Source organism: Delphinapterus leucas, chromosome 5 (genome assembly GCF_059928025.1).
Source record: "Delphinapterus leucas isolate spDelLeu-1000000601 "Yukka" chromosome 5, BTC_Dleu_Yukka2, whole genome shotgun sequence".
Taxonomy (NCBI): domain Eukaryota; kingdom Metazoa; phylum Chordata; class Mammalia; order Artiodactyla; family Monodontidae; genus Delphinapterus; species Delphinapterus leucas.
In genome coordinates, this window is record NC_143133.1 from 36,382,734 (window position 1) to 36,410,218 (window position 27,485).

The following is a 27,485-nucleotide window of genomic DNA, read 5'->3' on the forward strand; positions in this document are numbered from 1 at the left end:
ACCGCTAGGCCACCAGGGAACTCCCTATCCCTGAGCTATTCAAACAATGGGCAGGCAGAACCCTGAAGGGGGCGACTGGCCAGGAGACAGGAGACCAGCTTGGGGCAAACCTGGAGATCAGATGGCAATCAGAGGCCCTGGACTGGCTGGGGCTGAATCTTCAAACTAATAGAGTAAGAAAGAGCCCCTGTTTGCTTTTCTTGGGGACACCAGTTGTCACAATCTCCCCAGCCTGACTGTGGTCCTGTGCGTGGCTGTTTTTTCTTCTAAGTTTCTCTGTGGGCATCATTTCACTGCATTTCAGGGTCCCGGTTTCTTTGAAATGATCTCTGAGCAACAGCTTGGCAAACGGGAGTCAAAATTCTCCTGGGGCCTTTGAAATCAAACCTGATAAATTCTAGAACCTTTGTGAGACCTTAATCCCCTCCCATGGGCACAGGTTGAGCTGGGGCCTCGTTTGGGGAAGTTGGGTCTGCCAGCAAGCCCATCCTCACTGTGCCTCCTGTCCTAGGTGTCCGTGCAGAGCGAGTGGCCGACAGCCCACGTGCGACTGTCTGTGAACAACACCAGGGCGCCCGCGGCTGCCAACCTCTCTGACCTGCTCTTACTGGACAACATCACCGGCCTCACCGTTAGGGAGTCGGCTGGAAACCAGACCTCAAGAGGGTTCCAGGCTTTCAGGAAGAAGTTTCTGCAAGGTAATAGCCATGTGTATGAAGCCAGGGGTGGAAAATGATGAAAATACGTACAGATACTCACAGAGCACGGGATGTGCAGCAGGCATCTTAGACACGTGACATGTGTTCATGCAGTTGGTCCTCACAACGGATTGTACTATCAGGGCATCAGAAGAGGAGACGACTGCTCAGTATTTGCAACCAGGTAGCTGGCTTGTCACTTAGGTTGAGAGAGGTGGGATTTGGGGAAAGAGTTTTTGAAATATATATATATATATATTCAACATTTATTATGAAAAATTTCAAGCATGCACAGAGATTAGAGTGAACCCCAATATATCCATCACCCAGATGACCAAAATGACCATCACTCAGTAAAATGAAGAGCTTGTTTTGGGGAGTGCTGGACAGACATGGGCGTGGTCTGACATCAGCCCTGGAAGCATGCTCTTGACATGTTCAAGCGTGTTCAGGCGTGTTCACGGGAGTAACTCCGCTACTGATTGGCTCCCTTTCAAGGTATGACACCGTCACTCATTGGCTTTCAGAGATGTGTTTCCTGAGGCGAGTTGTCATTGGTTAATTAAGGAGATTTAAAACCAATTCTGAATGCAGTTGTTACTATGACTTCAGAATTGTCAGTTTTCCTAGGAAGGTGAGATTTCTTTTATTCTGAGTACATGCCCTGTCTTCAGATAAAGAGACTAAGGTGGTTAGGAACTTGCCCAAGGCCATAGGACTGGCACTCAAGGCTGAGATTCAAACTCAGAAAGTCTGGATTCCTCCATCCACCCCGTACCCAGGATGCTCTAGTGCCTCTCACATGCCTGGGACCCTTACTGACCTCTCCACTTCCATACACATGGCCCACGTTGCTCATCAATCCACCACTCTTTCTCTCTGAGTCTAGATGAAGCCTCAGAATCCTTCTTAACACCATATTATTGACAGAAGCCACCAGTGGAGTCGGCCCACAAGTAGTGACCTCTTTGCTGGCTCTGGTTTAAGCAGTGTCATAAAAAGTATATGATACATCCCAGCTAAGTGATCTTCAGTGCCTTTCTTCAATGATGTAAAAATAAATCCCCCCAATTCTTAAACTGGTGCTCAGAGAAAAGAACATGGGGCTGTAAGCAGAGCACAGACTCGGTCTCAGACAGACCTAGCTTGACTCCTAACTTAGCCATTTTGGAGCTGTGTGGCCCCTGTAAATCACCATCTCTGAACTCCAGATGTGGCATGTGTATAACAGCCTCGTAGAGCTGTTGCAGAGGCGAGACGAGGTGATGTGGCCTGGCACTCTGCCTGCTCCACTGTGGCTTGCCTCTCTTGTCTTGTTGCTCCAGTGGTATTTTGTAGTCCATGCTCCTGCCGACTGAACTTGTCACTTTTCTCCCATGGCTCGGCATCAGCTCCTGCTCTTGTGTCCGTCTGGAGGGTCCTTCTCTCCTTCCTGGCATCTCATTCACCTGCCCCTCCTGCATTTCACCTGCTTGGAGCCTGGACCACCCAGGCACTTCATGCATGAACTCACTGACTTGCACCCCAACACATGAGCTCTGCACACCCTTGAACCTCAGCCTCTGCTCCTGTGAACTGTGGGTGCTGGTGACACACTTCAGGGAGTCCTTCTAAGGAGAAGCTAGTTCGTTCACGAAAAGCACCACAGCCTGGCCCGTGGGAAGTGCTCCCAAGTCCATGGCTATTTTGTTGTGATTATCTTTATTTCTTATGTTTGTGTTTGGTAAAAAACACATAAGATCTGCCCTCTTAACAAGCTTTTAAGTGTACAGTACTGTTAACTGTTGTACAGCAGATCTGTAGAACTTTTTCATCCTGCATGACTGAAACTCTATCCCCATTGAATAGCAACTCCATTGCCCCCCGCCTCCCAGCCGCTGCCAACTATGTTTACTCTTGTGACTGTATATTATTGTATGTATGCCCTCGCCTTACCTCTGCCTACTAGATTCTACATGCCCTGAGAGTAATATCCAAACTGTGTTTGTCTGTAACTTACCGCAATCTCAAGGGATATGACATTGGTTTTCAACTTAGTGGCATGTAACTTTTTTCCCAAAGAATAAGTATAGAACTACAGAATCAAATGACCCATCCGACCCCAGCTCACTGATGCTCTGACAATATGAATGTCATTTTCATCATCATCACCGTTTGCTGTTTTAAAGGAGACACAGGTCCGAGAGGGATGGGTGGCTTCCTACTTATTAACTGGGTGACCCTAAACGAGTCACTTCATCTCTGCCGGTCTCAGTTTTCTCTTCTGTCCGCAACAGGAAATATTGTACTTTCCATCTGTCTCAGGACACCATTTGGGGATCAACTGGTTGATGTCCTGCAGACATTTTGAGGGTGATAAAATCACTGCCAGGTCTGATTATAATGACCTTCACCGGTATTATCATTTTAATTAGCAATTTAATCTTTATCACCTTATCTTTATGATCTAACTTTTATCATTATACACAAATAAAGTAAAAATGTTGAGGATTTTTAAAACAAAAATCCTAGGGATTCCACAGGCTCAGTGCTAATTTCTCCTCTTTTCTTTACGTCTTTTTGAGGTCTCAGTACATTGAGAGATGAAGCACATTATAGCGTATTAGGGATAAAATATCACCCCTGATACAGGTACAGACAGAGTCAGAGGACAAGTGTAGGTGAGATCAGGTGGGCTGGCTGACTGACCAGCAGAGTTGGACAGGCTTTGTCACCCACTGGGCATGTTGGGATGGCTCCCCCATCCTGACAAAAAAGCAAGCCGAGTCTTGCTTTCTGCCAGTAGCCCACTCCCACGAGTAAGATAGGCTGACTGGCAATGCGTACCCAAACTTTTCATCGGATGGCGTGCATTGCTCAGTGAGAAAGGGGCAGGGAGAGGCCAGCCCTGTTTCAGGTGGGGCACCCATGCTCAGGGTGGTGGGTATGTTCTTCCCTTGCCGATCTACATCGTTTTGTTCTCCAAACCCACTGGGCTTCTGGTTAATCTGAGGATTGCCAGGGGTGTGACTAGTGCCCTGGGGAAGGAGAACAGCTGTTGGTCGGGACTCAGGACAGCCCTGCTCCCCCAAACCCCCATTCCTTGCCCCTGTGTGTGTCCTTCTGGGACTGCTGGTTGGTGGAAGAAATTTTTTTCCAGCCCCATGAAGGTTTTGGAAATGATTCGAGTGTTACATTATTGAAATAAACTCAAAGGATACTCCAGACCCAAGGCGGGAAATTCTCCCTAATTCTAAAACCCATTCAGATCACATCCTGCTACGCTATTAAACAAAGTATGTCAGGGGTTTTGCAGTATGATTCAAGGACAACCCTGAGTTCATTCGCATCAAGATCCTCCAACAATGACCTGCCAGCACCTCCCTTTTGCAAATTCTCCCGGAGAAATGAAAAGTTCAGGAATGAATCCCTGACAGATAGAAATCCAAATATATTCAAGTCCAAAAGGAATTAAAATCTGAGATCAAAATTTTTGCCCTTGTAAGTTTTGAAGTCCACAGTCAAAATTCTTAAATTAAGGTTCCCCAGACCATCTTCCCATTGTTTTATTCTGTCCAGACTCCCCCTGATGGTTGTTGCTGCTGGGAGGAGTTGGGGTTCCTTCAGCAGAAGAAAGGGTGCAGCTCCTTGACTCAGAAGCTGAAATTCATTGAACCCCAATTTTTTCATATGCTTCACTTTTAAAAATTTCCATGGAGGTAAGGGACATGAGAGTATCATATAAACAAAATGTGGTCTATCCATACCGTGGGATATTACTCAGCAATAGAAAGGAATGAAGTATTGGTACACACTACGACATGTATGAACCTCAAAAAAAAGAGGTTTGCTCGGGGAAAGAAACCAGACACAAAGAACACAGCTTGTATGATTTCATTTCTATGAGATGTCCAAAAAGGCCAATTAGTCCCCAAAAAGTAGATCAGTGGTTGCCTAGGGCTGGGGGTGGCTATGGAGAGTAACTGCCGTTGGGCACCAGGCTACTTTTTAGGGTGATAAGGATGTTCTGAAATTAGACTGTGGTGATGGCTGTACAACTCTGTAAGTATACAAAGTTCTCTAAACCTCACGCTTAGAACAGGTGAATTGGTGATGTATAAATTTTATCTCAAAGGTGTTTTTTTTTTTTAAAAAGTATCACAATCTCGGACTTCCCTGGTGGCGCAGTGGTTGAGAGTCCGCCTGCTGATGCGGGGGACACGGGTTTGTGCCCCGGTCTGGGAGGACCCCACATGCCGCGGAGCTGCTGGGCCCGTGAGCCATGGCTGCTGAACCTGCGCGTCCGGAGCCTGTGCTCCACAACGGGAGAGGCCACAGCAGTGAGAGGGCCATGTACCGCAAAAAAAAAAAAAGTATCACAATCTCATTTCCACATCCACCCTATTCAGACAACCAGCTGCCAGTCTCAGCCTCTGGACAGACACGGCCACGTCCCCAAAGCAGCACTCAGCATCCTCCCCAGGCCATGGCTAAGGCTTAGAGGCATCCATCAGAAAGAGCAAGGACAGAGATGTTGCTTTAGTTCACAGGTGCCTTCGGTTTCTGCTGGATATCTGGAGCCCACCTGAGAACGTCAGCTCAGTGGGAGAACTCCGCCTTTAGTAGTTACGGTGGGCACAGTCTATTTCCAACATCAGACAGAAGGGTCCCCAGGGCACGCCGGCTCTACCTCCAGAAGGTGGGGCTGAGACATCCCTGCCTCCTACAAAACTGGAAACCTGCAGTGGTGGCCACCCTGTCACCCGCTTTCTTTTGGGGTCCCTCTTTTTCCACCCATGGCTCCAGAGCCTGCTTGTTCACCTGGGGGTGTGACTGAGTGTGGCCCCTCCCAAGAGCGGAGCCGTCTTCTTCTAACCAGTCCTGGCTTCTGACTAAGGGGAGCTTTGAGTCAGAAACCCCGTCTCCTAGGAAGCTTCTCTGTTTGTGTCATTAAGCCATCGAAGGCCAGCCAGAGACCATGAGGTTGGAGGAGACCCTATGTGAGCCTGAGTGACCTTCTCCACTGCCCCCTCCCGGGCCCAGTCTGGCACTGCTTCCCTGTGCCGTGTGCTGGGCTTTCAGAACCAGCTGGAGGTGTCAAAGTGGCAGCTAGTGTCACCCAAAAGTCCTATAAAAACTCTGTCCCATCATTGTGTGAATGGGATCATTGGGAACAAATAGGTCCCCACCTGGATTCAGAACAAAACAAAAAGGTTCTGGATTTCCTAAGTGTATGACATCCTGAATTAGGAGGACTGGCCTGCCCAGCCCCAGGATGGAGTGGAACCCAGGTAAAGCTCCTTGTAAGGATGCTGACAGCCCTTCCAAGTGAAAAAAGAGGGGGTCCAAGAGCACACCTGCCCAGTTTCTTCTCCCTGATAAAAAGTATGTGAGATCAAAGGGGCTCTTGCTGCCGCTGTCAGCTGTGATGCCAGCCGCCTCTGGATGCTTGGCTGTGTCTGGGGTGTGGCAGGGGCCCCGTTCTTGACCCACATGTGCCTTCTCTCTGAGTAGTTGGAGACTCCTTCTCCGTCAGCTACACAGCATCACTCGAGGCCAGAGACGTTGGGAGTGGAGAGGTCCTGATGCTTCCTGCCCAGCTCTCCTTCCAGAGTTCATCACCGGTATTGTCTTTGTTACTTTGATTTCTTTCTTGTCACTGTTGTTTTAGAAACCCTGGACACAACGTCTGTTAGTTCATTCTTTTCTTTGTTCCATCCTTCATTTGTTCAGTGATACCCAATTCTGGATGAATGCGCAGGCCCTGGAATCTCACACACTTCACCATGAATCAGGCTCGCTCGAAGCTCCTTGTGACCTTAATTACTTTAACTTCTGTGGACCTGATTATCAAGATATGTAAATGATAGATGTTAATTTCTCATCGCTGTGTCTTGGGCGTAGTAAGCACTCAACCAAATATCTCCCATTTGTACTGGTTTGCTAGAGCTGCTGTGAAAAAGTACCACAGACCAGATGGCTCAAAAACAACAGAAATTTGTTTGTTCACAGTCCTGGAGGCTGGAAGTCCAGAAGCTGGAAGGTGTGGGCAGGGTTGGTTCCTTTTGAGGCCTCTGTCCTTGGCTTGTAGATGGCTGTCTTCTCCCTGTGTCCTCACATGGTCGTGCCTCTCTGTGTTTCTGTGTCCTAGTGTCCTCTTCTTTGAAGGACACTTTTCAGGTGAGATCAGAGTTTACCTTGGTGGTCTCATTTTACTTTAATCACGTCTGTAAAGGTTGTCTCCAAATACAGACACATTCTGAAATACTGGGGATTAGGGCTTCAACGTATGGATTTTGGGGGGACGTGATTTAACCTGTAACCCCATTACTATTAGCACTTTCATTTTCCATTCACTTTTTTGTTAATCCACGTAGGCAGTGAATGTGCTTGGTTGCATGACCCTTGGTACATGCTGTACACTTCTGGGAATACAGAGGAGGAGATCTGTGCTCCGCTCGAGGCCGGAGATATTGGGAGTGGAGAGGTTCCGATGCTTCCTGCCCAGCTCTCCTTCCAGAGTTCATCACCGGTATTGTCTGTGTTGTCAAGACAGTATTATCAAGATCTCTGGCCTCAAGATCAAGGAGCTCGTGCTCTAGTTATTCTGGTCATTTTGTTCTGATTTCAGTCCCCGGAGAAAGTACCTTTTATAATAGACTTAGAAAATGAGGCTCCAAGGGTGACTGCCCCAGGTCACGTGGCAGAATCAATATCGGACCCCACAGCTGCCGGATCCTTCCATCCAAGGCTGGGGAGCCTGTGTGCAGTGCTTCTGCTGCAATAAGAAAAATAGTCCTGGATAAAATTAAATAAAATGAAAGATTCCCAAAAGGTAAAGACCAGATATGAGAAAACTGTATAAAACTGTCAGAAAAGACAGATGTCTCCGAACACAATTAAGTGCAAAGTCAAGAACAGAGGACAAAGGATACAAAAATGGAGATAAAATGGCCCAGAAGAAATACCACCCGAATTTCAAAGGAGAGGAAACCAAATATGTTAAAATCAAAATTTAAGATAAGGCAACAGTCAGAAACCAACAGTGAGAAACTCAGAAACCCAGTGAAATTGGAAGCCTCCACCTCCTCGTGTAGGGAGGGGACGTTAGGCCAGGGCGGCTTCACCTCCCAGAAGAGCCTGGGGAGGCTGGTGGGGCAGCAGGAGGCATGAGGTCCGGGGCCTCTCACCCCAGGGCGACCTCCTTGGCTGTCACCCCCTGACGGGTCCTGTCCATTGCTTTGCTTGGTGCCTGTCTGTGTCATGTTAATCCCATCCCCCCGGTAAACCCCCATCCGCCACTAGGATGTCACTCAATGAGACCAGGGACCCCATTGGCCCTATTCCCAGGTGTGTTCTCAGTGCCAAAAATAGAGCCCCACCCACACTAGTTGCTCAGTAAATATTTGTTGAGTGAACGAATGAATAGATCAGTGAACTAATGGTTCTTGGGCAGGTGTGATTGTTTTCTTTTTTAACTTCTCTGAGCCTCTAGTTTCTCATCAGTAAAAGGGAGATTGTTCTATAGTCTCCAGTCTCTTGTGGGGATAAAAGAGGTAATTTTATATTTGCACGTGGCCTGCAGTTTCTTTCCGTCCCCTTCCAAGCCTTCAGGTGCTCTCTGGGCAGTTCTGTAGACAGAGCGGAGAGTCCCCCTGCCCACCTGGAGATTCCATGTGTTGTAGGTTCCTGCCTGCGTTAGACTGTCAGCATCACCCTTCCTGGCCCTGCCTTAGAAAAGGCCCGTGGAAGGCCGGCATTTGCTGAGTGGATGAGTGTTGATAATGGTGAGTGGCTCCTATGCCTCGTTCTCCAATTGGTTCACCCATTTGGACTTCACAGTTTCTTTGGGTGACTCCTAGGCCTTCCTGCGGGATGGCAAGAAGGTCCAGTGTATTTGGGGCTGAACATGATCAAAGTTTGAGTGAGACTCACGACAACTCCCCAAGAGAACATTGGCCTACTCTGTCAGCCATAAAGAGGCTGACACTACAAATGGGAGGATAAAGGAGTTATTTAAAAATGCAGGTGCCCAACTTGAAATCCTTCAAGTTAGTGTGGGGCTGGTGTCTGGTATTTCAGAGGTGGGAACGCTGTCCTCGCTGTGTTTTCAGAACAGTTCGGTGTCTCTGAGTTTCAGTTTTCCTACCTGAGAAATGAGACGGGTAGGAAGACTTCCCGCAATCTCTTCTAGTTCTGACATTTTCACATGGTATGAGATCAGTGGTTCTCATAGTTACCACTTACTAATCCTCACAGCATGAGGTAGGTACTGTCAGAAATGCATTATGTTTAGATCTGGAAACTACTTTCTCAAACACACACACACAGATGTGCACACATAACGCACATGGATACATACACATGCACACACATGCACGTGGATATGCACACATACACATGGATACACACATGTGCATGTGGGTGTACACACATGCACACGTGCACATGGAAATGCACACATACATGCACGTGGACACACATGCATACACGTGCATGTGGATGTGCCCACATACACGCGTGCACATGGATACACACATGCACGTGGATATGCACGCAGACACACATGCACCTCAAATTCATACAAGGGTAGATGAGACAGGACCTAGATGAAGGGAGGTCAAAGAGGGGAAAATCTAGAACATTCATCTCCAGTTCCTTACCATTTATTGTATAAACATGCTGCCCACCTTATAAAACCATCACTGGATCTCACGTGGTCCATGTTTCCTGACTTCAGGCTGTGATCTAAAACATGTTTCTCAAGCCTTGAAGTTTATGTAGGCGCGGGGCTAAGGATTCATGTTTTGCAAAGAGATGAAGTACACTTTCAGCCCCTTTCTGCTGAGACTTTGAGTGTCAGGAAACACAGGGAGGAGGGACCCAGAGGGAGTGAAGAGAGAGGAAACTGGCCTTTGAACCCACTAGTTCAGGAGACCCTGAAACTCACAGGGCACCATGAATATTCCGAAGCACAGACAACTCAGGAACAGAAAGGGCCAAGTTATTGCTTCATAGGTGTCTCTTCTTTAAAGACTTGTTTGTTTATTAAAATTTCCATTTCCCTCCTGAAAAGGAAACCTTGTTACATTTCGACTTCCCTTGGAAGCCTCCATCAGCTTGTCCTGCTGGCCCATGATGCATTTGGAATGCCCCAGTGCTCCCAGTGTGACTGCTGTAACAACTGTAGGGCATGAATCAGGAGGTTTCCTACCTCAGGTTGACCATCACTCAGGTCAAGGGAAAATGCCTCCAAGTGGCCGTGATAGGATTACGCAGGGGTTGCCTAGCTCACTGGACTTCGGGCTCCAAGCCTCCAGACCAGGTTACCTACATTTTGATACAACCACCCATCACCACCTGCTACACCCAATAGCAGTAATACTTTCACAGCACTCCTCCCTATGTGCCAGGCACCCTTCTAATTAATCCTCACAGCAATCCTCCGAGTTGAATATAATTCCCATTGTACAGATGAGGAAACTGAGGCTCAGAGAGGTCAATAACTTGTCCAAAACCAGAGTGCTGGAGAGTGATAGAGCCAGGCATGAACTGGGGTAGTCTGCTTCTCTCCAGACTACCCTGCACTGCCTTTCAGTTGCAAGATATTCTGACTCTACCCTCAGGAAGAAGTATGATCTCATGTTGAGTCTCCTCAGATACCACATGGCTGGACAGATAGCAGTCATAATGCTCACCCTTCATTTTTCCATTTCCTATGTTTTCTAAGCAGAGGAGTATTAGAAGGTATTGGGAGGAGACACTTAGGGAGTTGGGGTTTAGGGGTGTTGGGAGCATTGGAAAGAGAGCTGACAATTGGAGCAATGCCATCAGAGCCTGTGATTCTCTCCCCCTTCCTGAAGGGTACAGACTAGATCCCAGAGGGTGAAAGAGGCTGCTCCAGGTCACAGGGCGGGTAAGCTTCAGGGTCATCCCTCACCCCAGCCCGACCTGACTGTACCCCCAAGTGTTTCACCACCAGGGCGTACTGCCTGGGTTTCCCTAGCAATTAGGGAAACTGGTGTTTGGATTTCATACACGCCTCTAGGAGAGAAGGAGGCATCACGGTTTCATAGACCTTTCCCCCAAAGGGACTTTAAGACTTCCACAAGCCTCCACCCGCAAAGTCAGGGGCCCAGTGTTGTTCCAGGCACGGTGGGTTGGTGGGTCGGAAACACGAAATGTTACCCCGTGTCTCAGATGTCAAAACCTATTTACTGAAGTGCTTTCTTTTTCCTTTTTCTAGAACAGAGCCCAGCTAAAAGCCCTTTTCACCATAACAACAGAAGAAAAGATAACGGTAGGAGAAAATCTTTGACCTGGACACTGCTTTATGCCCCCAGTGTGTCTTTTTATGTCTTTGGTGTGTGGTCTCTTGCTGTCCTCAGAGCCAAGGGTAGGAGCCTACCGCTGGCCTTAGCCTCCCAGACACGAGCCAAGGCTGGGGGCTCTGTGCAGTCTGGGATCCCCCAGTGTGGGCTGAGGCTGTCTGGCTAGTTTCCTGGATGACCCTTTCATCTGGGCAAGACGGGTTGGTCACTGCCTGGACAGGCTGGGGCCTCACCCACCCATCAGCCGGCTGGTACCCGCCCTGCAGTGTTCACCCCACGGCTAGTGGGTGGTCATGTTTTGTCTTCCCAGAGCTGCCCAGGGCCCTGCAGGCCTGCTTCTGCTGTTCACCATTAACATTTCTCCATTTTTGTTCATTATTCAGTCACCCACAACTCATGCATTCACTCATTCACATGTTCATCAAGTGTTTATTCACTATATAACCACGCTCCACATTTCTTAAGCACCTACTAGGTGCCAGGCATCCTAAGCGTCTTCATTTGCTGAATTGTGACATCTTCACCATAACCTGAGGGGATCGATTGTATTTTAAATCACCTCCATTTCATAGATGGAGAAACTGAGGCACACTTAGGTCAAGTCATTTGCCCAACGTCACATGGCTAGGGTATCAGTATTCTCAAGACCACTCCCAGGTGCAGTGATTCCCTAGGGGGGCTCACAAGACCGCACACATAGTCTTACTCAGGCTGCTTTATGACAGAGAAAGGATGCAAAGCAGAATCAGCAAAGGGAACAGGGACTCAGGGCGAGGTCTGGAGGACATCAGGTGCAGGCTTCCAGGGTCCTCTCCCAGTGGGGACCTGTAGGACATGCTTAATTCCTCTGACATCAGGTTGTGACAGCACATGTGAAGTGCTGTCTACCAGGGAAGCTCATTAGAGACCCAGTGCCAGGGTTTGTACTGGGAGCTGGGCACGGGGCACCCTCTGCCTGGTACCTCCCAGGAGGACAGCATGTATTCAGTGTACACCACATCCTTTGCCCAACAGTTTAGGCCCTGTGAGCCCCTCTTATCAGGAGATGATGGGAACCCTCTGAAACCTGAGTTCCCAGACACCAGCCAAGGCCCAGCACCTTGAGCAGGCCTCCCAGAGGATGGAAGTCTCAGACCTGCTGTGTGAACGCCATTCTGCACAGGTAGTGTTAGAATAAGGTATGAACCCAGGCCCTTTGGCTCCAGAGCCCTGCTGCTGGGCAGTGGGCCACACTGCCTCCTAGTGAGCCTAGTGGCTGCACAGATGAGGCCGGCACAAAACCCGAGTCAGGCACACAGGTGCAGACAGTTCTCCGGGCGGCACCATGTCTGATTCCTTCCTGCATCCCGCACGGTGCCTTACGTTGTGGGTGGCACTCAACAGGTAAATATCCCGTGACTGGGCTGATTGTTGTCAATGCTGCGTGATTGCAATAAAGGTCAGAGAACATTCATTTAATCAGTATTTATGAGCCCTTTCTCCGTGGCCCAGACCTCCTCACATAGATGGAGACGAGCCATACCCAGGTCTTCAGGGCTGTCTCCAGCTCATTGCCTTCAGGAGAAACAGGCATAGGTGGCCCCCCTGGGCTGCAGACCCATGGGTGCAAGGCTTGGCAGTGGAGCAATGGGTTGGATTTCAGCCCCACTGGCCCCTGGGCCAGGTGACCTCTGCCTGTGGACCATGTTCAAGGAGGTCATTATCGACTGGGGAGATGAGACATATGCAGGTGATGGCCCTAGAGTGTTGTGGAAACAACGGGCCCTTGCACCAGAGGCCGGGACTTGCATCCCTGTTTTTCCACAGATTGTATGTGACCTTGGGCACATTACTTACCTCCCTGGACCTCAGTATCCTGGCTGTAAAATGAGAATAATAATAGTACCCGCTTCATAGGGTGGTCGTCAAAGTAAACGGATTGATGCAGGCAAAGCACTCGGCACAGTGCCTTGCATCCTGTAAGCGCTCAATAAACATCATCAGTATTATTACACATGGAAATAACGCTGCTGTGCAAGTGTTCTGTGTTAATTGCGAAAAGAATGTTATGTATCAGGGTCTCAAGCTTAAATTCCCACGAGGGCCGCACTGGTGCTGTAAGTGTGTGAGTCAGGCCCACGCAAGATTCTAGGGCGCAGAGGAGTTTGAGGCAGCCTGGAGATTCCGATCGACCATCACCCACCATCCCTTCCCCACACTGAGACATTAAACAAGGGCAAAAAGCCAAACAAACCATGTACATCAGCTGTGACTGAACTTGTGAGGTTGTGACCCAACGTACAGATCATAGGTGCTGGGGGTACTGACAAGGGAGAAAGTGTGGGCTGGGCGGGCTGGGTGGATGGCAGGCCTCTTGGAGGAGGTAAGAATTCACTTGGATCTTGAAGGAGTTAATTAAGGGTGGAGGAGAGGTTTCTAAAATATGTATCTGAAGATCTGACGTCAAGGTTAAGCCTGTTTGACTGTCGGTTGGACGTGAACCAAGGTTTACTGGGCTCGAGCACAGTGTCTGGCACCTTTTAGGTGTACGTAAGGAGGAGGCCCAGTCCTTGCCAGCTGCAGCGTGTGTTCTAGCACGGTTGACTTGGGCACCTGCAGAGATAACGTCGTTGTACTAGGAAAGTGTGACAGTGATGAATAGGAGGAACTCAGCAGTGAGGTATAAGCTCCTCTGACATTTTTATCAAGCAGTTAAAAAATACAAAGCAAAGACATTGAGTAACCCATTGTGCAAATTGGGAACTGCAACACCTGGAAGAGACGCCATCACCTCCTTAATTTCTTATTAATTTCCTGAGGGTGAAACTGATAGATGTCAACTAAGACCCCAAGAAGTCTTCTTACCCTTTCTGCCTCCTGGATGAATAGAGAGGAAAAGAATCCCTCCACCCTGTGCCGGACATTGAGTGCAGGTGTTCTTTTTTTAAAAAATTTTATTGAAGTAGAGTTGATTTACAATGTTGTGTTAATTTCTGCTGTACAGCGGAGTAACTCAGTTATACATATACATGTATATATACTTTTTCGTGTTCTTTTCCATTGTAGTTTATCACAGAATATTGAGTATAGTTTCCAGTGCTCTACAGTAGGACCTCGTTTATCCTATGGATAGTAGTTGAGTGGAGGTGTTCTGATTGAGCTGGACTTCACTCCAGCTTCTTGTAATTTGGGGGACAACTGACAGGATCTTTTGGAAGAAAAATGAAGATGAATTCCCTCAACAGATTTAAATCTAAATGGATAAAACAATTTTTAAAGCGTGAATATCGGTTAATATGCTGTGAAAAAAACCATGGGGCAAAACCATGGGCCTGAGTACACAAAATAGTTGAAAACTTTACATTTGAAAACAGTATTAAAAAAGGTAAGGGGTAAACTTGGGAAAATATTTGTAGCATACATTAAAAAGGATTAACGTCTTTATAATATATTATAAAGAGCTCCTATTCATTAATAAGATAAAGAATGCCTCAGTAGATAGCTATGTACGATATGAGAATTTCTCAAACACAAAGATTTACAGTGTGTGCCCTTGAGCACAGTGGAGGGAACGTGTAACTCCACTGGCAAAATCATTTGGCTTTGGGTTTAACTCAGAGGGCTGGAAGCATGCAGTCGCATATCATCATGTCTGCCTTCTCTGGATCACTTCTTTGGATGACTTACCAGCCTTCTGCCTGTTCAGTCCTGCCCCCCTCCAGCCCATCATCCTGAAACACAAGCCTGCTCACTTTCTATTCTGGAGGGGCTCCCCGTTGCCTGCTGGATAAAGCCCAGTTCCCTTAAGTTAGGATTCAGGCTCCATCAGGAAAGGTGACCTCTGCTACCTCCCTGTGCCGTGGGGTTCCTGTGTTTTCCCCATCGCTCCGGTTTTACACATGCTGATCCTTTCCTTCCTGTCCTCTGGCAGCTCGTAAACATCCTGCAGGACCCTGACCAACTTTCTCCACCTCTGTGATTCCTTCACATCCCCCAAGCAGGCTGGTGGCACCCCTTGCTGGGATCTAGTGGCATTGGGACATCTGATAAACCTTGTCACTCTGTGACATTGAGATTATTCCCCTGGTTGGCACTTAATACATTTTTGTTGACATCAGAATAGAATTTTTGCCCAGGGGGAGACTTTAAAGATTATCTAGTTTTACTTCCTCATTTAAGAGTGAAAAAAACTCAGGTCCTGAGAGGCTTTGGGAACTGGCCAAGGTCCTGAAGTTTGATACAACATTGAGGATTGGAACCATGCTGTGCAGCTTCTTCTGGAGTCCAAGCCTTATTCACTGGATTCTAACTTACAGACCTCTGTTAGTGAGTGTGATCGTCTCTGTTTATGGTTACCTTCAAGCTCTTGCTCTTGCCAGAGTTATCAGAGTCTCTGCCCTCAGAGCTGCCCCTCAAGGGCTGTGGGACAAGGGTCAGCAAGTCACTGACTCCTCTGCTTCTTCAAGCAGTTGAAGGATTTCAACTAAATTACTCCTAAAATGTCTTTCAGAGAAATCATTCTGTATGCTCTCCCCTTCAAACTTTTCCTGGTTTGGGGAGGGGGTGGGATTTAATATATGTCTATTATGGACACTTTAAACAAAAAACCCTTCCACACACACAGACACACACACACACACACACACACACACACACACACACACACACGGACACAAGGAGAAAGTTAGAAGAATAAGATAACATTTCTTCATATCCCCGCCACCAGAGATAACCATTGCTAGCATGGTAGTTTCTTGCCTTCTGCAAGTCTATAAATATATTTATTACATAATTGAAGTCAAATTGTATAAACAATTTTTCCTCATGCTCTTGTAACTTGTTATCGGATTTTAAGCATTTAAAGCATTTCTTTTGAAAATCTTTTTTTGTCTGGCATTGCTCTTCATAAATGCAGTGGTGGAACGCATCAAAGGAATCTGCTACCAGCTGATATGTGATTAAAGTGGTGGTAATAACGGATTCTTTTCCAGAGACAAGAAGGAAAGTTAGTGCGGGCTCTGGGGGTGAGACAGCTGGGATCACTGAGCCACCTCTTTTTCTTTATTCTTAGATAATGAAGTTTAAGGTAGATAGGCTCTTTGAAATTCTGTACTTACAATGATTATCAGTGGAATTTTTCTGCAAGATTTTTGCCCTCATTTTACAGATGGGGAAACTGCAGCTCAGGGAGGGAAAGGCTCAGGGTCCCACAGTGTGGTAGGGGAGGAGCTGAGAGTTGAGCCTGCAATGAGGGCCCAAGTCCATGGTCTTTACGAGTATGTTCTGCTGCTTCCCATAGCACTGTTTGTGGTTCTCATCATTTCTCCATTGGCTGTGTCATCCAGGTTCACCCTCCTCCAGGCTGTCTCTTTCTAAAATACTGATATGACCATGTTACTTCCTGGCTTAAAACCCTGCAGGGAGCCCCCTAAGCCTGTAGGATGATGCCGCAAATCCCTAACCTTCTCTTGAAGGCCCTCTGGGACCTGGGCTGTGTCTCTTGCCATCTGCAAGTCCTGCTCATGTTGTTCCCTCTGCCTGGCTCACCCTCCTCCTGGCGTGGTTCATTGTCCTCTCCCCACGGGTCACCTCTTGGAAGGTCTTCTTTGTCCTTTGAGCTGGGTTAGGGACTGCCCCTCTTCTCTCCTTGCCCTAGTCACACATGTCGCCCCAGCCTGTGTGCCTGGCCATTCCTCTATAGGATGCTGAGCTCCTCGGAGCAGGGCCTGGGTCTCTTTCCTCCTTGTCTTTCCTTGTCAAGAAAGGTTACCACCACATCTAAACATTGAGTCAAACCTGGCAGTAATTGTGATGTAGCCACTTAATAGAAATTTTCAGGTAAATGGAATTATAGCAAAGCTTGGTTTTTGCACCCATGAAGTGTGAATTCTGTATTTAAAGCATTGTTCTAAAGATTTAAAAGGAATTACTTGGCCTCTGATGAAAGTTCAATAAAGATATTGATAGTTAAGTATAGTTTTGAAGGGATGGCTTTTAGCCAGAGACTCAGGAATTCTAAAATTCTGCCCTGCTAGTCACTTACCGCAAAAGCGTGAGCTGTATACTCAGAGAGGGAATCAAAGTGTTCACAGCGGCACAAGCCCCTGATGACTCAATGCAGGGCTCCTGGTAAAAGGCCAGGCTGGAGCCTGAGCCCTGGAGAGGCAGCTGCGGTCTGAAGACTACTGCCTAGACCATGGGGTGTGAATCCTGGGTCTGTTACTTGTTAGCTCTGTGACCTTGGGCCATTTATTTAACTTATTTATACTTTGGCATTGTAATCTGTAAAATATGGATTAAAATAGTGCCCACTTTATACTATTGCCATGGGGAGTGAATGGATAAAGCATGTAAAGCACTTGGAACTATCCTTGGCAGTCAGTATCTGCTCAATACATATTAGCTATAATGATGGTGGTGGTGATGGTGATAATGATGGTATTGATGGTGGTGATGGTGATGTTATGCTAAGGACGATGATGGTGATGGTGGTGATGTTGATGGTGACGATGATGGTGATATGAGCGATTATGGGGATTTTCCTTCCCATAAAGCTAAATCTTGAGATTCAGTCTTCTTTGGCCATTTATATGGAGGAGAGAAGTTGAAGACTAGAGGCGTTGTGGACAGGTCAGGGGATCAGGACCTAGCTTAAGTTAGTAACAGAGGTAAATGAAGAAGGTTGAAAAGAAGAAAGTGGGACTTGTGAGTGGGCTTGCCCCAAGTAGGCAGTCTTTACCTAGGTTTGCTTATCACCTGGCATTGGAAAGTAGGAATTGCAAGATCTCAAGGTGGAGATTCAGAGAAGGTGGAGGTGGGAAGAGGAGGAGTGAGGTGGCTTGTCTTGGCTCTTCTACTTCCTAAAGCAGGAAAGGGAGGAAGGGAGGGAGACTTTGAGAGAATGAGTTAGTTTTGTTCCTGATTTTTTTAGTACGTGGACGCTGCCTGCCTGTAATTCTGTCCCAATATCTGTTTCTGGTTCTCATCCATCAGACAAGTAACTTCTACCATGGTGTGGGAGGTTGAGACTAAAAATGTGTTTAGAAAACCACACAGCCCCCTGGACGGCAAGTAGTGTAATGTACCGGGGAGAACACAGACTTTGGAATCAAGCAGAGCTAGTCTGTCCCTCTTTAACTATGGACTTTGATTAACTTCCTGATCTCTTTGCATCTCCATTTATCTATCAGTGGAATGGGAATAATACATCCCCTGCAGGATTGCTGAAGATTGAATGAGATAAAGCAATACCACGCTTTTTCAGTTTCCTAGGGCTGCCACAACAAATTATCACAAAGCTTAGAACAACAGAAATTTATTCTCTCACGTTCTGGAGGTTCGGAGACTGAAATCAAGGCGTCGGCCGGGTCATGTTCCCTTTGAAGACTCCAGGGAAGAATCCTTCCTTGCTTCTTCCCGGCTTCAAGTGGCTGCTGGAAATGCTTCCTTGGTTGTAGCTACATCACTCCAATCTCTGCCTCCATGGTCAAGTAGTCTTTTCTCTGTGTGTGTCTGTCTCCAAATCTCCCTCTCCTTATAAGGATACAGTCACTGGATTTAGGACCCACCCTAATCCAGTATGACCTCATCTTAACTTGACTATGTGTGCAAAGACCTCATTTCCGAATGAAGTCACACGTATAGGTACTGAGGGTTAAGATTTCAGCACAGCTTTTTGGAGGACACAGTTCAACCCCCTACGTGCATCTAGCCCAGGGAGTGGCATATTGTAGGTGATCAAATGTCATTCATTCCCTTACCTCTCCATTCTTCTCCCTAAGGCTGTAAAATTAGAAGTGTTTGCCTTCTGTCAGTAGCGAACTTGGAAAACAAATCGCTGATCTATAGCCTTTTGTTCTCTTTAGACACAGATGTTTTGTCTCCTTTCCATCAGTATTTTAATGTAACCTGTTTGCACTGCTTTTCATAGTTACCCAGTTTATTGATTTTCTTCTTATCTGATAGGTTCACAAATCAGAGCTTAGAAGGCTATTTCCAGTGCAAATGGAGAACTTGCATTTCAATTTGGTGCTAATGAAAATGTAAGATTTAGAATCAGGATGTTTGAGTCTGAAAACAGAATTGGTTTCCTGACCACCTCTGATAACAGCCTCTATGGACAGAGGCTGATTCATCATAGGTGAGTCATATGTGGCAACACACTTGGATTCAGGTTCCAGTAATTGTCTGGACCGAAGCTCCTGTTCCCAACCTAACTTGGCTTTGACTGTTTGGAAGGTCAGGTTGGCCTTGTTGGTCTGTCAGAAAAATTTAACCTTAACTACAGTGTGCATTGTGACCACAGTAATGAGGAATGGGTTAGTTGTCTTCCAGCTCCTACATAATGCATTAAATGTTCCCATAACCTGCAGCCACTTTTTTACTGAAGTATAGTTGATTTACAATGTTGCATAAGGTTCAGGTGTACAGAAAAGTGGTTCAGTTATACATATATATATTCTTATTCATATTCTTTTCCCTTGTAAGTTATTAAAAAATATTGAGTATAGTTCCCTGTGCTATACAGTAGGATCTTGTTGGTTATTTTACATATAGTAGGGTATATATGTTAATCCCAAACTCTTAATTTATCCCTCCCCCCAACCTTTCCCCTTTGGTAACCATGAGTTTTTTTCCTATGTCTGTGGGTTTATTTCTATTTTGTATATAAGTTCATTTATATCATTTTTTTAGATTCCACATATAAGTGATATGATATTTGTCTTTCTGTCTGGTTTAATTCACTTAGTATGATCATCTCTAGGTCCATCCATGTTGCTGCAAATGGCATTATTTCATTCTTTTTTATGGCTGAGTAATATCCCATCGTATATATGTACCACGTCTTCTTCATCCATTCATCTGTTGATGGATATTTAGGTTGCTTCCATGTCTTGACTATTATAAATAGTGCTGCAATGAACATTGGGGCCTGCAACCATTTTGAATTAAACTTGTCACAGGTTGGCTTCTCTGGAAGCAGATGCCAAGACAGAATTGGGGTATAACATGGTAACCAGTGTGCAGAAAAGTTGACATAGCTGGCCTGAGACTGCTATCCTTGGAAAGTCCTACTTACAAGGTTAGCCCTTGGCTGGCATCTGGGAACTTGGATTTCAGGACGATTCTCACCATTTACTGAACTATGGGTGGCTCACCCACCTAAACTGTTTTTATAAAGAATATATTTTATGTTGAACACCTCATTTCCGTCTGGAGTCTGGGATTTTGGTACATGCCAGGCAGAGGGTGCCTAAGTGACTAGTCCTGAATAACAACCTTGGGTACCGAGTCTCAAATGAGCTTCACTGGTGGACAGCGTTTATGCTCATTGCTGCAGGAATTAAGCGTGCCCTTTGTAGCTCCGCTGGGAGAGGACCTTAGAAGCTTGCTCCTGGTTTCCCTGGACTTTGCCCTACATGCCTTTTCCTTTTGCTGAGTTTTCTTTGTATCCTTTCACTGTAATCATAGCTGTAGAATGATTATATGCTGAGTCCTTTGTGATTATATATGAGTCTTAGTGAATCATCTAACCGGGGGGTGGTCGTGGGGTTCCCCCAACACAATCAGATCACCTGTGAAGGGGAGGAGGAGGAAGCAGGTTTGGGCAGAGAAAGAAGTCAAGTGTGATCCAGGCTGACAAAGCTTCACCTTGCAGAGAGCTGTGGGGCAAGTGTTGTCACCTGTCTGAGCGTCCCTCATCAGGCTAAATGGCTGGCCATTATGCCTCTGCCTTGTTCTGTTACCAGATGTCGGCATGACCTAGGTGAGGTGGCTCTCTGCAGCTGATCTAGACCATGAAGTGGGAGGTCTACTGACCACACTGCCCGTAGCTGGACACCTAGTCCTTCCCTGAAGGGAGATCTGGGTGGTGCATCTCCTTGTCTACCAAACTTACCTTTAGAACTCATTATTATCATTTTTTGTCTCCTGATTATACAAGTAATACATGCCCATTATAGAAAACACAGAAACATAAAGAGAAAATTCATCAAGTAATTACGCTCAACAAAATTCTGGAATATTTTCTTCATAGGTTCCATATGTATACGGGTGCATCTATATTATTTTAATGTAATTGGAATTTTTATGTATATACAGCTTTGTGTCTTCTTTTAAAATATTATACTAGCATATAGACATTTTTTATATTACTAAAAATTCAGCACACAAAAGTCAGTTGCTTTTATATATATACACAATGAACAATCCAAAAAGGAAATTAAGAAAACAATTTAATTTACAGTAGCATCAAAAAGAATAAAATACTTAGGAATAAGCTTAACCAAGAGGTAAAAGACTTGTACACTCAAATCTACAAAACACTGCCGAGAGAAAATTAAAGACCAGTAAGTGGAAAATCATCCCTTGTCCATAGACTGGAAGACTTCATATTGCTATGATCTATAGATGCAGTGCAATCTCTGTCAAAATTCCAATGACATATTTTTTGTAGAAATAGAAAGAAAACCCATCCTAACATTCATATGAAATCTCAAAGGAACCCAAATAGCCAAGACAATCTTGAAAAAGAACAAAGTTAGAAGTCTCACACTTCCTGATTTCAAAACTTATTACAGAGCTGCAATAATCAAAGCAGTGTGGTAATGTCATGAAGACAGACATAAAGACCAATGAAAAGAATAGAGAGCCCAGGAAAAAAAAATCCCTCACATCTATAATAAAATGATTTTCAACAAGAGTGCCAAGACTATTCAGTGGGAAAAGGATAGTCATTTCAGTAAATGATGTTGGGGAAACTGGATATCCAAAATAAAGTTGGGGTCCAAAATAAAGTTGGACCCCTACCTTATACCATGTACAAAAATTAACTCATACAGCATCAAAGACTTAAATGTAAGCTCTAAAACTATAAAGCTCTTAGAAGCAAACATGTGGGAAAGCTTCATAACATTGCATTTGGCAGTGATTTCTTGGATATGACCCAAGAGCACAGGTAACAAAAGAAAAAAAAAACAGATAAATTGGACTACATCAAAATTAATAACTTCTGTGCACCAAAGGACACAATCAACAGAGTGAAGGGCAGCTCACAGAATGGGGGAAAATATTTGCAAATCATTTATATGATAAAAGGTTAATATCTATACCACATAAAGAAATCCTATGTCTTAGTCTGGGCTGCTATAACAAAGTGTCATAGACTGAATGGCTTATACAACCCACATTTATTTCTCACAGTTCTTTAGGCTGGGAAGTCCAAGGTCAAAGTAGATACGCCAGTAGATATGGTATCTGGTGAGAACCCATTTCCTGGTTTGTAGATGGCCATCTTCTCATTGAATCCGCCTTTGGCAGAGAGCAGAAAGAGCTCTGGTCCATTTGTCTGTTTATAAGGACACCATTTACCTCCCAAAGGCCCCATCTCCTAATACCATCACAAGGGCGGTTAGAATTTCAACATATGAATTTTGGGAATATACACAAACATTCAGTCCCTAATGTCCTACAACTCAATAACAATAATAACCAAACAACCAGATTAAAAAATTGGCAAGAGACTTGAATAGACATTTCTCCAAAGAAGATATACAAATGGCCAGTGAACACATGAAAACATGCTCACCATCACTAGTCATTAGGGGAATGCAAATCACCTCACGCCTGTTAATGTGGCTTTTATTAAAAAAAAAACAAAATAACAAGTGTTGACAAGAATGTGGAATAATTGGAACCCTTGTGCACTGTTGATGGGAATAAAAATGTGCAGCCTTTATGGAAGACAGTATGGTCATTCCTTAAAAATTTAAAAATAGAATTATCATATGACCCAGCAATTCCACACCTGGGTATATCCCCAAAAGAATTGAAAGCAGGGTCTTGAAAAGATTGGTATACTCATGTTTATAGCAGCATTATTCACAAGAGCTGAAATTTGGAAACAACCCAAGTGTCTATCAATAGGTGAGTGGATAAGCAGATGTGGTGTATTCGAATATACAATGGAATATTAGCCTTAAAAAGAAAGGAAATTCTGACATATGCTACAACATAGATGAAGCTTGAGGGTGTTATGCTAAGTGAAATAAGCAACTCATAAAAAGACAAATACTGTGTGATTCTACTAATATGAAGCCCCTAGAGTAATCATATTCATAGAGACAGAAAGTAGAATGGTGGTCACCAGGGGCTGGGGAAGGAGGGAATGGGGAGTTGTTTAACGGGTACAGTGTTTCAGTTTTGCTAAATGAAAAAGTTCTGGAGATGGATGGTGGAGATGGTTGTACAGTGTGGTTGCACTTAACACAACTGTACACTTAAAAATGATTAAAATGGTAAATGTTATGTAATGTGTATTTTACTCCATTAAAAAAAAATCATCCAAAATCTCCTTTTAAATGGTTAACCATTCAGAACTTAAAGCTCCTAGAAAGCAAGATCCTTCTAAGAGGTCATCAGGCACACTTATGCTAAAAGATAGTGGAGTGGCTCCTTCAGTATTCTGAGGGAAAAAGATTTTGGACCTTGAGTGATAGTCTCAGCCAAGGTAACAATCAAACAAACACAAAGTAACAATATTTTAACACGTGAGAAATAAAAATATTTTCTAAACCAATTTACTTGAGAACACATAAATATGGAAAATACTCTATCAAACTGGAAAAAAAATACAAGAAAGAGGGAGGAATGGAATCCAAAAAACAAGAAAACAGTAAAGAGAACTCTAATGACAGCAGTGCACCAAGCCTAGAAAGTAGCCAGTCCTGAGTAGATCAGAATGTCAGAGACCTCTGGGAGTGATGATTTTAAGAAAAAAAAAAAAAAAAGATGATTCCCTGCAACAGCTAATATCATTAAAGAAATGGCTGTATACCAGGAAGAAAAAAGAAAAGCAGTGAGAAACCCCAGGAAAAACAAAAAGTTACACAAGCAAGTATTGGTCCAAGTTGAAGCAAACTAAAACTATGGCATGATTTTGAAAATTGATAGTGTAAGAAAGGGCACTGCATTAAAAATATGTGACTTTTAGGGGCTTATATTTAGTTATACAAAATTACATTCAATTCCTTTATTATGCAGTGAATACATATGTCTAGTCATAATAATGATATTGCCTTTAAAATTTTTTTTATTTTTAGTTTTCAGAATTAACTTATAAACCACCACAAAGACTTAATTGTGGTTGCAGAATATACCTACATACATGTATGTATAAAATAAATTCTGGAGGGCAGAAGTGGTGAAAGGAGAGGTGGAAGCAAACGTGGGGCGCTAGTTTCACCAAGTTTCTTCTTTCTTTCTTAGTAAGAACACAAGAAATATTCTCTAAATTTAATGCCATAAAAACTGTTCCATTTTTTTAAAGTTAGACAAAGGTAGCTAACTGAATATAACCATTGAAATTGGGAGAAAGTGTAGGGAGGGTTATTTGTAGGCAACAATCCTTCAAAATTTGGGGGTAAAAATTCGTGAGATAAAATCCACATCTGTTGTAGCAGTAATTCATAAGTAATGTGTAATGTTGACATATCAAGAAATAAAGATGTATGCATAATTTTTAGAGTATTTAAGTTAACTAACCACTCTGGTTCACTAAACCATAGAAGCTGAAACCAGTGTCTGTTTAAGATAGTTGCCTCTGGGAAGTGGGGTTAGAAGAGGATGCAGAAGGACACACAGGATATTTGCTTCTCTTTTTAAACCCTTGGCTTCTGTTAAACACCTTTTTTTCCCTAGCAGGCATGCATTATTCTGCTTCTCAAAACTTGTAAAATGACTGCATGATTGGCTGTTATGGATAGGATAGCTCATAGAAGCTTAAAATATTTAACCCTTCTTTGTGTTGTGGAGCATTTAGGATACGTCCCATTTGTGTTATTTTATATGATGTTCTTAAAAGCAGCCTTATATATAAATAAATCTTCATGCATATTTCTGGATCAAACCAACCTGTGTATAAGCTTTTATGCCTATTTTTGAATTATCTCCTGAGGAGTGAATCCTGGATATGAAATCACTAGGTTAAAGGGGTGAACATTTTAAAGCCCCTTGTTATGGACACAGACATTTTTTCCCTTTCATTTTTGAGTATAGACATTTTGGTGAGAGCACTCCAAAGGATGAAAGTATCATAAAAATCTTAGTCTCTTTTAGTCCAGGCCTGTTTTCGAGGTCACGTTCTGTAGAAATGACTGGGTAACGGTCAGCACGTAGCATCTCCCTTTCTGTACCAGTGGAGTGGCCTTGGGTCACCCAACCCACAAAGGAAGGCAGGGCCAGAATCACTTACATTTAGTCAGTGAGTGCCACGGGTTAGGCCCTCTTCTAGTGACTTCATTGGACTGTGTTCATGTCTCATGTTTAATCCTCAGTACAACCTTTGGAAGGCTCTTGTCTCTGCCTTACAAGGGAAGAGCAAAGGCAAGGAGAGATGAAGTGATTTTCCCCAATGCCACACGGCCAGTAAGTAGCAGAGATGGGTCCCACACTCAGTGGTCTGAGTCTAGAGCCCAAACTTCACTCTCTGTGCTGTTACAGGCCCTTATCTGTGAGAAGCAAGTAGGCTGGGTCAGCCCCGGTCAGTGTCCACAGGAAGAGTGTAATCACGTGAGGGGAGACCGCATCAGCATCTTCTTAGCTTCTAGCATATTGCCTGGTACACAGTGGACACCCAGTACCTATTTGTCGACTAAATAGATAAGCCAAACTTTACACCAAACTCCTCTGCATTATTATTTTGTTTAATCTTCATGCTGTGAGGTATTTTTATCCCCATGTTACAGATGAGAGAACTGAGGTTTCCAGAGGTCAAGTCACTTGCCCAAAGGATAGAGCTGTTTCGATAGAGGAGGCATTGTAATTCAGGCCTGTAGGATTTTTTTTTTTTTTTTTTTTTTGGCTGTGTTGGGTCTTCATTGCTGCACGCGGGCTCTCTCTAGTTGCAGCGAGCGGAGGCTACTCTTCGTTGCGGTGTGCGGGCTTCTCATTGCGGTGGCTTCTCTCTTGTTGCAGAGCACGGGCTCTAGGCTGCTGGCTAGAGTAGTTGTGGCACGTGGGCGCAGTAGTTGTGGCTCGCGGGCTCTAGAGTGCAGGCTCAGTAGTTGTGGCGCACGGGCTCAGTTGCTCCGCGGCATGTGGGATCTTCCTGGACCGGGGCTCGAACCCTTGTCGCCTGCATTGGCAGGCAGATTCCTATCCACTGCGCCACCAGGGATGCCCCAGGCCTGTAGGATTTGAAACCAGAGCTGTTTTTATTTTGCTCAGAGTGTCTTTGGGAGAATTCAAGAAGTTAATTCTTGTGAAACCCTTAGCCTAGGGGTTCTCAAAGGGTGGGAGCTTCCCCTGGGAGCTTGCTAGAAATGGCTCTTCTCGGTTCCTGCCCCAGGTCTAGTGACTCAGAATCCCCGAGGGAGGGGCCCAGCAATTGGTTTGCACAGACCCTGCAGGTGATTCTGATGTGAGCTCCCACGTAGGAGCACAGCCTTAGCCCCAAGCCTGCCGCATGCTGAGTGCTTAGGAAGATGGCAGCTGCTGCTGTCTTTGGCATCACGTTCTAGATCCCAAAGAAATGGTGGAGGGAGGGGAGGAATGGCGGGTGTCTAGAACTTACTGCTTCTCACAGTTGTTATTTGGTGCCAGCCCCTTCTGGCCCATCAGTGGACTCACACTGGTCCCAGGATGTCGCTGACTGGAGCCCGGAGGAAGCCTTCGAGGAGGGAGAAGTACACTGGGCACATTAAGTGAAGCTCACGTGAACTCTCGAGCTCCCCCTGGCGGGTCATTTACTGGCCTGCCTCCTGCTGTGTGATGCCTCCCCAGCCACGTGCATCCTCCAGGGTGATCCTGAAGTCCAGAGTGGGCTGCACCCCTAATGGGATGTGTTCCCAGGGCGGGGGGAGTGGACAGCTCTGAGGGAAGTTGAGGGCACCCTGGATTCTTCCTCTGCCCTCTGCAAAATTCTGCCCCACTCGAAACATTTCACAGATCCTTAGTGCTGCCTTAGGTTTGTTACATATTTGATTTGAGAATTTAACATTCCTGAGCACCTGTGATGTGCCAGGCTTGGGGTGGTTGGTCCTACTGTGTGCAAGCCTCCATGCTCAGCTCCTTGAAGTGCTTGCCCCATTTAACTTGGTCCCGGAGAGGTCCAGCAATGGTCTCAAGGCAACCAGCTAACAGGTGGCGGAGCTCGGTCTAAACCCAGGTCGGTTTCACTAACGCTGTGCTTGTTCTGCTTTAACGCAGTTGTAAATTGACTTGAAAAATGTAAAGTGTGGCCACAAACAAATCTCTCTCTCTTATCCCCATAGGTTCTACCAAACCACGGACTCCACGCAGCAGGGTTCTTCGTGGCCTTCATCCTCTCCCTGGTGCTGACCTGGGCTGTGCTTTTCTTCATGGTTCGATATCAGTGTTTGAAGGGAAGCATGCTTACCAGACATCAGGTGGGAGTCCATGTGCATCCTCTCCCTGGAGGGTAGTTGGTTGGTGGTAGATGTGAGGTTGAAGTTTATCCTTCAGTTCAGTCAGTCTCAAC

General features: G+C 45.3%; 1 protein-coding gene across 3 annotated transcripts in view; it reads left to right on the top strand.

Moving 5' to 3' along the window:
• The window catches only part of EVC2 (EvC ciliary complex subunit 2), a 152,487-nt gene that overhangs the window by 15,308 nt on the left and 109,694 nt on the right, over positions 1-27,485 (top strand). For 2 of the 3 annotated variants that reach the window (XM_022567025.2, XM_022567023.3), the window contains exons 5-8: positions 512-698; positions 6,192-6,301; positions 10,924-10,977; positions 27,259-27,393. In XM_022567025.2, the coding sequence (XP_022422733.2) occupies positions 512-698; positions 6,192-6,301; positions 10,924-10,977; positions 27,259-27,393 (486 nt within the window). Of the gene's footprint in view, positions 1-511; positions 699-6,191; positions 6,302-6,322; positions 7,210-10,923; positions 10,978-27,258; positions 27,394-27,485 lie in introns of those variants that run through there. The other variant, XM_022567026.3, reaches the window with a different exon arrangement.